Source organism: Poecilia reticulata, linkage group LG15 (assembly GCF_000633615.1).
Source record: "Poecilia reticulata strain Guanapo linkage group LG15, Guppy_female_1.0+MT, whole genome shotgun sequence".
NCBI classification, from domain to species: Eukaryota; Metazoa; Chordata; class Actinopteri; order Cyprinodontiformes; family Poeciliidae; genus Poecilia; species Poecilia reticulata.
This window is the reverse complement of record NC_024345.1, coordinates 22659445-22674085: the sequence shown is the minus strand read 5'-3', so window position 1 is coordinate 22674085 and position 14641 is coordinate 22659445. Positions and strand designations below refer to the sequence as shown.

The 14641-nt window shown below is 34.5% G+C and overlaps 2 protein-coding genes across 2 annotated transcripts in view; both read left to right on the top strand.

Moving 5' to 3' along the window:
• Positions 1 to 5217: 5217 nt before the first annotated feature.
• Positions 5218 to 6500, top strand: atoh7 (atonal bHLH transcription factor 7). The gene has a single exon (XM_008430017.1). It carries the CDS (start codon positions 5563 to 5565, stop codon positions 5995 to 5997), a length of 435 nt encoding a protein of 144 aa, XP_008428239.1. The 5' UTR covers positions 5218 to 5562; the 3' UTR covers positions 5998 to 6500.
• A 1725-nt stretch (positions 6501 to 8225) lies between these two features.
• The window catches only part of pkd2l1 (polycystic kidney disease 2-like 1), a 12508-nt gene continuing 6092 nt past the window's right edge, over positions 8226 to 14641 (top strand). The window contains exons 1-5 of the mRNA XM_008430019.2: positions 8226 to 8295; positions 10051 to 10367; positions 11044 to 11157; positions 13210 to 13337; positions 13986 to 14239. Of these exons, the coding sequence (XP_008428241.1) occupies positions 10115 to 10367; positions 11044 to 11157; positions 13210 to 13337; positions 13986 to 14239 (749 nt within the window). The 5' untranslated portion in view covers positions 8226 to 8295; positions 10051 to 10114. The remainder of the gene's footprint in view (positions 8296 to 10050; positions 10368 to 11043; positions 11158 to 13209; positions 13338 to 13985; positions 14240 to 14641) is intronic.

Below are 14641 nucleotides of genomic sequence, written 5' to 3'. Positions count from 1 at the left end.
ATTTCCACATTTTTCTTAAAAGAAAAACATTCTGAGTAATCGCAAAATTTCTTGAGGGTTTTTTCTAGTAAATTTTAAACTTTTCAAACTCAGAAATGCATTTATTCTTTTTTAGAAAACTTATGAGAATAAACTAAAACTTTCTGAGCTTTTTTCTTTCAAATTTCTGTCTATTCAAGCTAAAATATTTTCATGTTTTTTTTCTAGAAGATTTCTGAGATTAATCTCAAAAGTTCAGAGTGTTTTGGCGGAAATGCACTCATCCTTTTTTAATACGGCGGCCAATGAAACGCTCCTGGCTGCCAATAACATATTTTCCTTCTTGCTGATTGGCTGAGCCCCAAAAAGCAGAGAACAGACTGGAGATGTTGTTGGTGCTCAGACAGTTTCCACTGAGTGCATTTAATGCAGAGACAGAAACTTCTGCTGTGATGAGTGAAATGTAGAAGTAAAACTGTGGTTTGTAAAGTCGTTTTAACTCTAAAATATTCAGAAAGTTACACGGTTAAACTATAACAGGATTTATTTTTGTTCCCAGCACTTACTAAAGGTATTACCAGTGCTTTGGTTTTTCCACCTTTTAATTCCTATTTTTATTAATTAATCTATTTCCTTAAAATTCTGCACACAAAAACATTATTATGATTATTAGGAAAAAAGTTGAGATTTTTGCAAATTTATTTAAAATTGTGTTTTAACACATAATGTTTATGTTCACTGGAAACTTTGTTGTGCGGAATATAATATAATAAAATAAAAATCACTGGAAAATGTGTTATAAATGCATCACTTTTATTTATAAAAAAAAGAATTTTTTTTTTAAATAAAATAAGTAATTTCCTCCAACTAATTAAGGTAAATAACTTGGATTAAGTGAAGTTTATTGTTTAGTATTTATTTATCTTGCGTACCTGGATGCAAAGGGTTTAAAATGGGCTCAGTAAGATGTAAATCTCTGAAAATATTTTTGTTTTCCTAGCGTAAAATATCCTGGAAAGCATCATCTCTCACAGAAAGCAGAAGCTACTGCAATTTATGGAAAGCCAAAAGGTACAAAAGTCATCCAGAATGTTTTTCAAATTCAGATTGCATCTATATTCTCTTTGTAGTAAAAGCAAGTAAAGATCGCCACAAGTGATTTTTCTATTTTGTTATTTCTAATGATATCTGAAGAAATTAAATTGCTCCTCAGTTGTTTTTATAGTAAAGTTTGGCATGAATTTCATGTCCTAAATAAAAACACCAAAGTGTCTGAAAAGTGTCTGTAATTTTTCCTTTTCTCTGCTGTATTGAAATGTTTATTTCTTCATTCAACAAAATATTTTGATTTTTTGGTTCACATTAAAGCTCCGTATTAAACATTTTCACGCTTACCTGCGGCTTACGGATAAACTCCTGCTGATTCGTGTCTAGCTGATGACTTGTTGTTGATCCACTGAAAATGTTTTCTTTTATTATAAATCTTTCTTTCTTGAGTTAATTGAGCTTCGTATTGACAGAAATGTATCTATTGAAATAAATCCGCAGTGAAAGTTGGAAGTTTGGAGAAGTGAGTTGGCATTAGAAATAAAAACATTTTATTTCCCTTTTCCGCTCTATGACAGCGGTAACAGACTTTGATTAATAAAATCAAGTCCGGATGTCGAACAGAAGGTCACCTGATGTAAAGTTGCTGTAAAATACTTTTGTCCATCTCAGAATAAAGTTATATTTATGCAAAGCAGTGGGATGTTTATTCTGCTCCGGATTTCATCTTAAATTATTCTGCAAAATAGTAGAAATAAATCCAGTTTGCAGATTCTAATTTTCCAGGTTCAATTAGTTTTTGTCGGTAATATATTCCCTAAAATGAATTTAATTTTATATCAGTAATTCCATATTATTTACAGATTACATGTTGGCTGAGGAGCGAGTTACTTTCTAGAACTTTCTGCTTATATTCTTGGGTTCTTGAGATTCTGAAACTTACTGGTTATGTTTCTGTGACCTCAATGTTGCTTTCTGGAACTTACAAGTTTTGTTTGAGAAACTTTAAGGTTACGTGTTAGAAGACACTGGTTATGTTGCTACAATGTTAACGTTTCTTTCTGGTACTTTTTAGTATTTATTAAACTTTGAGGTTACTTTTTTAAACTTGCAGGTTATCTTCACTTTCATAAACTTATGTTACTGGAACCCTAAAGTTACCTTCTAGAACTTAACTGGTTACATCCCTGAAATTTTATGTATTTATTTACTGACCTATTTATTTAGATATTTATGTAAATCCATCACCAGTAAAAGTCTGTTTTCCTCTATTGGCTCAAACTGATTCCAATGAAAAATGGGAAAACTCAGAAGCCAATTAGGCATCGCTAATCAGTCCAATTGGAGCGGATTGGAGTTCAAACAGGCATAAAATCACATTCACCTTACATGACCTAATTAGAGTCAGAGCCCCGTCTGACCAGCTGCTACTTGCTAACTGGGCGTTTCTCCTGTGAGCTTTGAATCAGTGTTCAAATGTTCCTGTTTTAATCAATAACATGACATGCTGCATCTTCCTGCTGCATATTTTCAATCATAACTACTGTAGTTTTATCATGGTAGCAGTAATATTCTGATTTTAAAACCTAAACTTCCTCAGAATTGAAGTTCTAAAAAGTAAATTAATTTGTTTCTGCTGTTTTATTAGAAAATGATTCTGCGGTTTAATCCAACCAGCTTTAATCCGTGAATCCTGGGTAACACTTTCTCTTCCTACGCTTCGCTCCTTAATCTCAGCTCCTCCGTACGGAGACGTGTTTCTGCCGTTCTCTCCTCAGCTGTGACATATGGCATCACTCAGCCATCAGTGCCTAAACCAGCCAATCACAGCAGAGAGTACGGAGCCACGTAAAGGCCTGACAGGACGAGCAGCAGCTGGCAAACTCTGTCAATCTGTAATAAATGAACCGACTGGTGGATGGGATTATATATGCCCAAATGCACAGCGAACTGGTCAATCCCGGAATGACCAGACAGCATCAGCGTGTGTGCATGACCCGCTACCAGCAACATGCATTAATCTGGGAGATTAATCATTCATAACCTGCCTCTGCAGCTTAATCTGATGAGAATATGTTTGATTTTAATAAAAGGAAATATTTCACTGATCAATTATCAAAATAAATGTTGCTTATTTGTCAAATTCCTTCAAATGTTTATAATCTTCCTGCCTTAATTTAGTGGATATTTCTTGCAGTTTTGAAAGTATTTTGAATAATTGAGCGCTGAACATTGATTTTATTTTACTGTACTTTAAAACTGATGATTATTTTAGTAATAAATTATTCTGTTGATTCATTTGACAAGTAATCAGATTTTAAAAAATGGCACGTGCTGCAAATTTTTCAGTCTTTTTAATATAATATTAGAAATATATTGCAAAATGCAAGTAAACAAAATTAAATGCCTTTTTCAATTTAATTGCATTTCAATGCAAAATGTATATTTTTACAGCTTTGGCTCTAAATATGTTTTTTCACCAAATGGCATTTTTTAAAAGTCTCTATTCTCTAATTAACGATAGATTACTTAATTAGCTGATGATTATTTTAATAATTGATTCATCGTGATTAATCGTGTCAGCCTTACATGTAAGCATTTTTTAACATTAGAAATACATTAAAAGATGCAAATCAAGAAATAATTTAAAGAAAATAAACATTTTACTGCTTAAAATGCAACAACATTCCCTTTAACATATAAATCTGAACCAAGTGAATCTAAAATTCCCACTTAATGCATTTTTTCTAAAACATATTTTAATAAAATCTTTTTTTAATCTTAAATGCAAAATGTAAATATTTATTTACAGTTTCGGTTAAATTTCAGTTTCTGCTCTGATTGTAGGTTTTTTTCCACTAAATTACCTTTTTTCATGACCTAGTTCATGATTAATCGATTATTAAATTACTTTAAAATTACTTCAATAACTGATTAATCGCGATTAAGCAGATTAATCGTTTCATCCCTTTTATTGCAAATGTTTTTTCCTAACTTATGAATACTTGGAAGTTTATAAAATCACATTTTATGACTGAGTTTTGATGTTAGAATATAATCTGTTTTTATTTATTTCAGTGGATTAAATAATCTAAACGTCAAGAAGCAGCAACGTTAAAATGCTAAACGCTAACAGTTTAAGTGTGAGTTGCTCTTTAGGCTTCAGCAGATGGAAACGACAGACAGACAGACAGACAGACAGACAGACAGACGTATTACTTCTTGCACCACTTCACAGATCAATTATTCATTTGGCATCATGTGTTCACCAACAGCACCAGACACATTAATGCGTCTCCTGAACTGTGAACAAAGCACCATGAAGGGATTTGAACCAACAGCTTTAAGTTTCTGCAACATTCACAACATCTTGGTCCATATTGTGTAAAAGCAATAATCCTTTCATAATGCGCCGGTTAAATCCCTCACTTACACTTCTGCTGCCTCAGGCTAATCTCAGATTATCACCATAAGAAGTACTCGAGTGAGAGTAGAAAATTATGTCATCAAATAGAAAAAATATACAGTTATGTGCAAATAACGGAATTTTAGAGACTAAAATTAAAAATAAATACAAAATTCAGGCAAAATAAATAAGTTTAAAACATTAAACTTCACACAAAATTAACACTTAAAGTAAATAATGTGTATATTAGAATGTTCTAATGTACGTCTAGTGACAATAATAGTACTTTATTTTATTAATCTTAATTAGAATAGCAAAGCTGGTGTATAAACAAGAGGTCTCACTTTAACATAAACTGCAGGTGTGCGGCTATTTTATATTTTTTAGCTAAAATGTTTCTTTAAGTTAGTAGCATTGGACAAAGTATGCAGAATTTTCACTCAAATAAGAATAGCAGCAGTTTAAAATTACAATTATTCAAGTACAAGTCATAGTAAAAATACTTCTAAAGTAGCCTACTTTAAAAAAAAGAGTTATTCAAGTAAATATAACTGAGTATTTACTACGGTGTGTTAGTACGAAAAGGAAAAATAAAATTACAAGAATAAAGTTTTCAAAATATGAGAAGTCGTAATATTTCGAGAATAAATATAAATTATTACTACGACTTTGTTCTTTAATTCTCGCAGATTAGAGCAGAGAAAACGTTCAACTTTTCCCAAAGTTTTCCAAATCAGGAAGCAAAAATAATAGATGTGATTATTAAATTATTATTGCTACCGAATTAATTTGTAAAACTGCATAATGTAGAGTTTAGCAGCCTCTCTGCGTGTTTGTTTGGGCCGTCAGCGCTACCAGATGGTCGACTTTTGGTGTTTGTGACACATGGCTCCGAGTGAAGCCATGCACGGCCGGACCGTGATAATTAAAATGTCATTAGGGTTTGTTAGTGTGGGTGTGTGCTGAGAGTGGGTGTGGGTCCGTGTTTCCCCGAGTCGGGACTCCACCTGCTGCCACCTGTTCATCCCCTCCGCCCTATAAAAGCCGCAGCAGCTCCGACTCCTCACACTTTTCTGGAGCTAAACGCTCAAGATCCAGCGAGGAACTTGAACTGGTTTTGCCTTTGAATCATGAAGTCCCGTCCAAGTCTCAGCTGCAGCGACTCCGGATCCGAATCCTCGGAGCCGGATTCGAAGACTCCGGAGAAATTCGAGTCCGCCACCCGGCGGCGGATGGCGGCCAACGCCCGGGAGAGGAAGAGGATGCAGGGGCTGAACACGGCCTTCGACCGCCTGCGGAAGGTGGTCCCGCAGTGGGGCCAGGACAAGAAACTGTCCAAGTACGAAACCCTGCAGATGGCCCTCAGTTACATCGTGGCCCTCAACAGGATCCTGACTGACACCCGGAGGCCCGCGGCCCCCCACCGGCAGTGGCTGGACCTGCAGCTGGATGTTATGCAGCCGGAAAGTTACTCATGCCTGACGAGGTACGAGCATCCGGCAGGACAGGAGTACGCCCACTCGTCCTTCTCTTATGAGTTCGACGGCCATCACGTCCATGCGTAACGCTGTGGGCGCTACGCCAGAGGGGGCGCCATAAACAAAAGGTGTAAAAATGGTTTCAAGCCAGCATTTTTTTTGTTTGTAACAACTGTTTGTTGGTACAAAAATTATGTTTTCTGTAACAGAGGCATGCCTATTTAGTTTCAGAAAGTACAAAGTTCTGCCTCTGAAAGTCGGCCATGTTGTTGGACAATGTGAGGGTCTTCCTTCCAGTCCGGGAGGCAGTAAATACATCCGTATTGTTTCTGTTCTGTATTTATTTTTGCCTCAAAGAGGCTTCTGTTTTTTGGAAGTTTTTTTGCATATTTTTTTGATAGAAAAAGTTCTGTTATGTAAATTCTGTATATCATTAATGTAACCTGGGAAAAAAGCAATGTGGTGCAATCTGCGATGAATTGTGAGACAATCTTTGTGAGAATTAAGATGGTATGTTTGTAGAGTTTAAATATAGATTTTATTTTTCACAAACATCTATTTTGTTTAAAAATGTTCATAAAGAATAAAATTATTTTGTGAGAAAATTTCATCTGACTTCTCCACTTTATATAAAAAAAATTTAAAGTCCTTTTAGTCGCTATTTATTTTTCAGGACATTGACTGTTGACACAAAATGATTTTTTTTTCATTCACTATATTATAATAAATGTAGCCATTTATGTTATGGAAATACAGTCGGCCCTCTTGATACAAAATGCCTGCTTATCAATAATCAATCGATAAGATCAGTCAACTTTAGATTAACTCATTAATTGATAGTTGCATATCTAGTCCTAATTGATTAATTTCTCCTTTACAAAAGGTTTTTCTATTAAATGGTGCCAAAATGTCGCTGAGCGGCTAAGACAAGCGATAACATAGAGAGTGTTCAGAGGAGTAAATCATCCTTTGACCCAGAGCTGCTGGGCTCTCAGATAACACGTATTCTCTACGTCACCAGAGGAGTAAAAAGTAAAAATAAACCAGTTTAAAACCAAGTGCAACCCATTTTACTGAGGTGTAAGTTGGATTTTATAAACAAATTTCAATGTATATAAAAAAAATGAGATCACTACTGAGATATTTAAAGAAATATCTGGTATCCTTGGATGTAAAAATGTAAAAGAACAAGGAAAGACTAAGTAATTATGCTCAGGACTGACAGTTTTTAAAAATAAAAGGATTGTTAAACAAGTAAGGAAGTTATTCCACGTTATTTTCTAATAGTAAATATTTTCATTCAAGAAGTTTGTTTCTGAAACAAAATAAGGCAGCCTTCTCTCAAAAGACAATAAATTAATGTGACAGAAGTATCTACATACTATTCAAAACTCAAAAAATAGCTTTAATCTAATTTACTTTGATACAGCAGGCGAGATAAAGAGAGAGCGACCTATATCTTGTTCTTATTGCTGAGAAAATCCAAATATTTTTCATTATTTTTTCCATCTGAGCCCAAAAGAGTTTGTAAACTGGATATTTATCAGCTATAAAAGTTTTGGATCTACAATGATTTAAACTTCAATTTTCTACAAAAAACGTGTTCAGTTATAATTATTGTATACATATATGCTTAGTTTATTGTTGAACAGTAAAAATTTTCTTAAAAACTGTCATTTTATTGTAGTTTTTAAGAATTAACATGACAAAAAGTTTGGATATTGCCCTGAAAGGTAACTTTAAGCCATTTTGGGATTAATTGCACATTTAGGAAGAAGTTTTTACTTCAAAGTTTAATGGAGAAACTTTTGGAAGGACACCCAGAAACGACTGATTTAATTTGTTCAACTGCCTTAACTTTAAGAAGTTAAAGAAAGTTTATATATTTATCAAATCTAAGCCTTGACTTCCCTTAAATCAGATCTTGTGACCGTTTGAGCGGTGGCACAAGCAGCAGATGAAGGACGCATACGTGCCAAGGACCTAGCTTGGGAGGCGGGGGAGAAAGAAATTAAACTCTGTTGCGTGATAATGGCCGTGTGTAATGGCTGTGTTCAGAGCCACTGAAGCATGAACACCCAAACACAGTCCTCCCTAAACGCTGTGCATTAACTTTAACGTTCAAATAATGTTAACAATGTTCACTTTTTAATCAGGCGGCTGCTTAGCTAACAAGCGGTGGAGTTGCTTCCTTTTTTCCGATGTTTTTATCTAAAAATTTTCATTAAACGTCTAAAAAGAGAACATAAATGAGAGAAAAGATACCTATTATGTAACAGATTTATTCTAACAATATTATAGATGTGAAGTGTGTCAAAATTTGGTTTATTTATTCTCCAAGTTCGTTTCGTTTAGTCAAAAAGTTATGCTAACTTGCTATTGACGGTAGGTGGTTACCATAGCAACCGGTAACTGATGGCCGCCGTTCTCCTTTTTCTGTCGCCATTCAGTAACTGTGATGGAATCAGCTCTGTTTTCTTTACGAGTATTAATATTTTAACAGTTATTTTAGACTAATTTAATTATATCCAGTATTTAAAGTGTCATTTTGCCATGTTTTGTATATGTATTTTTTTAAACATTTGTCATAATTAATGTGCATTTTACTTTAGAACCTTTAACTGTTCATTGGGAGCCATTGTGCTATAGTTTGGCTTTGCGTTATTTATTGTTTTTATTTAATGTGTACTGGTAGAAGACAATTTTCTCTAGTTAGATATGTTTTAATTTTATATACAAAGTAATGTTTCATTTATTGTGTGATAGTTTTGAACGTGTGTTGTTTTCATTTCCTGTACTGAAAAGTATATTTGTTGTTATTTATGTTAAGGATGAGATTAGTTATCTGGATTAATGATGTAAATTTATGTTAGATACTGATATAAGATCACAGTCAGCTCTGTTGCCGTCGGTTACTGGGACAGAAACATCTGGACTGAGGTTACACCTGATTTGGGATCAATAAAGTAGTTTTGAATTTGAATATAACTTGATTTTCTCTCTTGTTGGACATAAATAGAGTGAACCTGAGTGTGTTTGTTGTGAAGTTATCCTATTGGACGTTAGACAAACACAAATATTTATAATATACATGAGATTACAGGAAGTAAACAGAAAAACACACTCAGGATGAGTGTTTGCATACCTAATGAAGACTAAAGGAGAGTAGAATGTCAAAGGTGTCTGATGCTAATGGGGCAGAGACCCTTAGTGACATTTCAATTACCTCCCTCATTAATTCAGTCACAAGTGAGCAGCTGGTGACAGAGAATATAATCGACGGGCAATTAATTGATTTCCTAGAGGGGGCCTGTTAGCGCCCGGGCTGCTAATCGATAGTGACAACCCTGAATTACCAGAGAGGGTCAGACTCACTGAAATGTCCCTCAGTAGCTGTAAACAGGGATGTTAAACAACTTAATTTGGCAGAAAAAGTAACACCTGTTAAAAATAAGAACTATTTTTCCAAGAAAGAAAAACAGGTGCTACAAAAACTGCAATGTTTTTTCAATCTTATGTATTTTCCAGATTTGTGGGGTTTAAATTGATCATTTAAACAGGAAAGAAACACTGGCTTGACTGAACAAACAAACAATAAACTGAAACGGAAATATGTTAGAAAACAAACAAAGAAATGATCGAAATTGTTTTGATCATCTTTGTCGTTATGCAACAGATAAGGTTGGAAAAGTATCCAATAATTACACTCAAGTAAAAATAAAAAGTATCCATCCAAGAAATTGCTCAAGTAAAAGTAAAAAGGTTTTTTAGTATTTTAAGGACCAAAATGACAATAATTCTTAAAGTAACAGAAAAATAACATGTTTCTAAATCAGTTTCTTTCAATGTCAAACTTCTGAAACTTTGACCCAAACAGGTGTGTCTGGTGAATTATTTGGTTAAAACATGTTTGATGTTCATTCAGTACAGAAAGTGCAGACAGTAGCGACACTTCCAATAAAATGACTCAAGTAAAAGTAAAAAGTACAGCGTATGAGAAGTTTTTGTTTTTTTCTTCAAAAGTTACTCAAGTAACTAGTTTCTACCCAACTCTGGATATTAGTTTGAGCTTCACAACAAAAGCTCCTCCTTCATCCCTCTGAGGTCATCCCTCCATCATCATCATCGTCCCTCCGGCAGGTGCTGAAAAGCCGCAACTTGCCGCCCCGCATTCACTTTTCCCGCAAATTGCGAGTCCAGCAGCATGAAGAGTCTGAACAACCGGGCCGAGAGCCACCTGACGGGCCGAGCCGAGTCCGAGCTGGACGCCATGGCGGACGGCGGCTGGGTGAACCGCGGCTACTGCGGCTCCCCTGCGCCGCTGGTCAGCACCATCTACAGCCCCCAGCCGGCCTCCCTGGACCGGGGCTGCAAACTGGACCGCATCCAGGAGGAACCGGGCAGCTCCGACCAGAGCCCGGGGAAGAGGAGCAGAGGCTGCTGCAGCTTTATCAAAGGTGGGGAAACATTTAAGTTTTACAACAAATATATATCGACTTCTGTCTGCATAATGAGTGTTATCTGTGGAAAAATGGTAGAAAGGGACTTTTTTTTTTTTTTTTTTTTTTACCACAGCGTAATAGAGACAGAAAACACTCAGAAATGTTTCAATATCCTACAGAAGACCTGGAAATTTCTAGCAAATTTCTAGCAAGAAAAAAAAAATATCTGAAAATGTTATATTTATTTCAGAAAATTTCTACAAAACGTTTGGACCTTTTAGAGTTTCAAAATTGGAAAATGTTTGACTTTTGTAACTCAGAAGAACAGAAAATTTCAAAAGGTAGAAAATTATACATTTTTGAAACTCGGAAAATTTGAAAAAATAAAAAAATAAAATTGTGTTTTTCTAGAATATTTCTGAGTTTATTCTCAAAGTTTCTGCTTCTTTTCTAGCAAAGTTTTCTAACTTTTAAACACAATTTTGTTTTTATAACATTTTTTAGATTAATCTCAAATTTTTTGATTTTTCCCAGCAAATCTTAGATTTTTCAAACTGAATTTTCCATTTTATATCTTGAACATTTCTGATATTAATCTAAAAGTATCTGAGTTTTCTGGCAGAACTTTACTCGTCCTTTCCCCTTTACACAGTGACCGTGACACGTCTTTGTGCATTTGTGTTTCCTGCAGCGTGTTGGGGAACAGCTTGGACGGAAAACACGTCCAACAACAGGGAAAAGTTCATCCGCACCACTCTGAGGGAGCTGCTGGTCTACCTGGTGTTCCTGCTGGATGTTTGTCTCTGTAAGTGCTTTGAATTTCTGAACAGGTTTAATGTCCTAGTCAAATCACAAATTGGGATATTTACCGTTATATGTCTCTGCTAGTTTCATCCTAAGTGTTTGTTTTTAATTAAATCTAAAGGTGCAGACAATTATTTTAGTAATCAGTTAATCATTGAGTCGATTAATCAGGTATGAAATGGATCATTCTACAGATTTTTTTATGTAACCTTTTTTAATACAAAATCGGAAATATATATTAAAAGATGCAAGTAAACAATTCGATAAAGAGGACAAATACTTTTTTTCCTACAGTGGTGGAAGAGTTTTGGCTAAAACATATTTATAAGACAAACATGTTTTTTTTGTAAAGTTTTGACTTAATCAATAATTGATTAATCACAATGAATCAAATTAATAATCCTTATTTAATTAAATGACTGATGTTATTTATTTTCAGTTTTTCTAAAATATCAGAAAATACATAATGTAAGCGTATATATGATAACAATTCCAACAAGATATAAGTGTCAAATTATTAACAGTTTTAAACATTTCAAACAACCTAAATATAAAATATATAAATTTAAAAAAAAAATCAATTTTGATCTAAATTCTCTGGACATTTAAGGATTTCTCTAAAATGGTTCCCGCAGCATCATAGATCCTCCCCCGTACCTCATCGTCAGCATTTGGTGCGTTAAGCAAACATTTCTGTGTTTGTCTCATCTGAAGTTGGCATGTAGGGTTTTAATGGTTGCTATGGCAACTTGATGACGTAGTTAAGCCTCAGATTTTTTTCATTTCTCCGTCTTTCACCATCTTCTTTAGATAAAGTTGAGTTCTGGTTCGATCTACTGAAGCTAACAGAAAAACATCTCTGTCACGCTTAATTACTAATACAAATTTAATATGAAGTTTGATTTTATAAAAAACAAAAATATTGCTGTATTTATTTTGAAGCTGTTCCCATAATTGTGTTACAAGCAATTATTTCTTTGCTTTTTATTATTTCCCAATAAAATAATGTTAATTATACATCTTCCTTTTATTTGTGATGTTTTCATTTGTCTTTTTCTTACAGTTGCTTATTTTTATACAGTAGCTGCCATGTTGTATTTTAAGTGCTTTAGGAGTAAAGTATGATACCGTATTTATTTTGGACATTTTTCAGAGCAGGATGAACAAATTTTCAGGACTTTTACACTTTTTGGTTTTCATTTCATTTGCATAACGAGGCAGAAATGCATAGGGAAAAGTAAAAAGAGGAGTGGAAGAAATGTAAAAAGAACAAATGCATGGGGAAAACGCAAAAGAAAATATATAAATGTTCTGGTGAAAATGCATGAATAAGAAAAAGGAAAAACAATGTATATACATTTCGTCTTGAAAACTCATGCATATGGTAATGGAAGAGGAACGTTGACATTTCTGCTTCCATTTTTAATTTTGACAGTGTTGGTCCTCCATATAAATCAGGGTTGCAAATTATTTTCTCAATTTAGTTGCTTTTTTTTCCAAATAATCTGACATGTTTTTTCTTTTTAACTGTTGCTGTTTTTTTTAAATGTGTTAAATCAACAATCGTTCTGCGACTTGAATTAGCATTAGCATGTAGGTTAGCATGTTGAGAGAGAACATCTGGGATTAAAAAAAACAGTAAAAAAAATCTAAATTCAATGTTACCTCTTCGTGGAAGATAATTACATAATTTCCATGGGTATTTCTGAGTATTTGAGTAAATCTGAGACTAATTGCGGATGGAAACTTTCCTCTCAATGCCGCTGTTGTTGCTCTTTTATCCAGCTGAGCTTTGGGAGTGAAAGGGAAACAAGTGCTGCTGCTGTCTTGGCTTTTAGCGATAAGAGCATTTAGCTCCTTTTGTGGCTTTGTTTAGTTGGACTGTCATTGTTTGACGAGGCTGTTTGCCTCCAGCCGACAGGCTTTATCCAAACAAATTACCGGGACTAAAATGGATCCTTTTAGCGCAGCGGCGACCCGAACAAAGCCCGCGGTTTTCTTATCTGGGAGCTAGCCAGGTGCTAACAATGTGATTACGCTGATGTGCTTTCAGTGACCTACGGTATGACCAGCTCCAGCAGCTATTATTTCACCAAAGCCATGACGGATCTGTTTGTGGGCTCGGCCAGCCAAAATGGAGTCACGTTTCAGACCATTGGCACCATGGCCGACTTCTGGGACGTGAGTCTCGCGTTTGTTTTTCGACGTTTTGTTTGCTGATATAAATGTAAGATGGCGTGTCAGGGCTGTTGTAGATAGAAGAAAATTCCTGCCAACAAACTGAGAAATTTTGAGATTAATATCAAAACTTTTCTAAAAAGAGCAAGGACATTTCTGAGTTTGAAAAGTTGAAAATTTGCTAGAAAAAACTCAGTAATTTTGTGATTCAGCTTAGAAAAATTCTCGGGAAAAAAAATTCTTCAAAAATAAAACTTTTGACTTTTGGAAATTTTCAAAATTCAAAAATGTTCAACTTTTGGAGCTCAGAAATTTCCAAGTGTCTTCTAGAATATTTCTGAAAATAGTCTCAACATTTCAGATTTTTTTTTCTACCAAAATTTGTTTTTTACAAGCTCAGAAATTTCATTGATTTTCTATTAAAAATAGAGGCCAATCTAAGAGTTTCTGAATTCTTTTCTATCATATTTTTATTTTTCAAGTTCAGAAATGTCCAGTTTTTTTATATATATATCTTTTTAGAAAATTTTATCTCAAAGTTAAATTTTATCCTGTTTTTCTATCTGTAGTGGCTCTAATCCGCCGTCGTACAAATGAGAGAATGAGTTCAAGTTAAAATCAGTCTTTGTCTTATTCTCTCTGTAACACCAGTACGCCCAGGGTCCGTTACTGGACGGGCTTTACTGGACCAAATGGTACAACAACCAGTCCCTGGACAGCGGAGACCAGTCGTTCATCTACTATGAGAACATGCTGCTCGGAGTTCCCCGGATGAGGCAGATTAAGATTAAAAACAACTCCTGCAAAGTCCATGAAGACTTCAAAGATGAGATTTCCGGATGCTTTGACGTCTACAACGAGAAGAAGGAGGACGATCTCAGCTTCGGTCTCATCAACGGCTCTGCGTACGCGGCTTCTCATCTCCTACGAAACAACGATGGGGTGGCTTTTAAAGCGACACAGTCAAAGATAAACAGCCGTAATCTGGATTACGTAGTTTTTCATGGGAGAAAAAATAGGGATTTGTTCTAAAAAGTTATATTTTCACAATGTTATTTATTTTTCATTCATAAATTTCACAGTTCTAAGGTAAATATTTAGTTTTTAAACTAAATATTTAGTTTTTAAACTGAACCAAATCCTTAGTTGGTAAACTAAAGATTTAGTTAGCAACCTAGATATTTTTCTTGCTAACTCAACGCGAACCTAAGTATTTACTTTGTAAATATTTAGTTTGCTAATTAAAATTTTAATGGATGAAATAGCCCAGATTAATGGTGTCTCTTTACAACAAACCCCATACTATA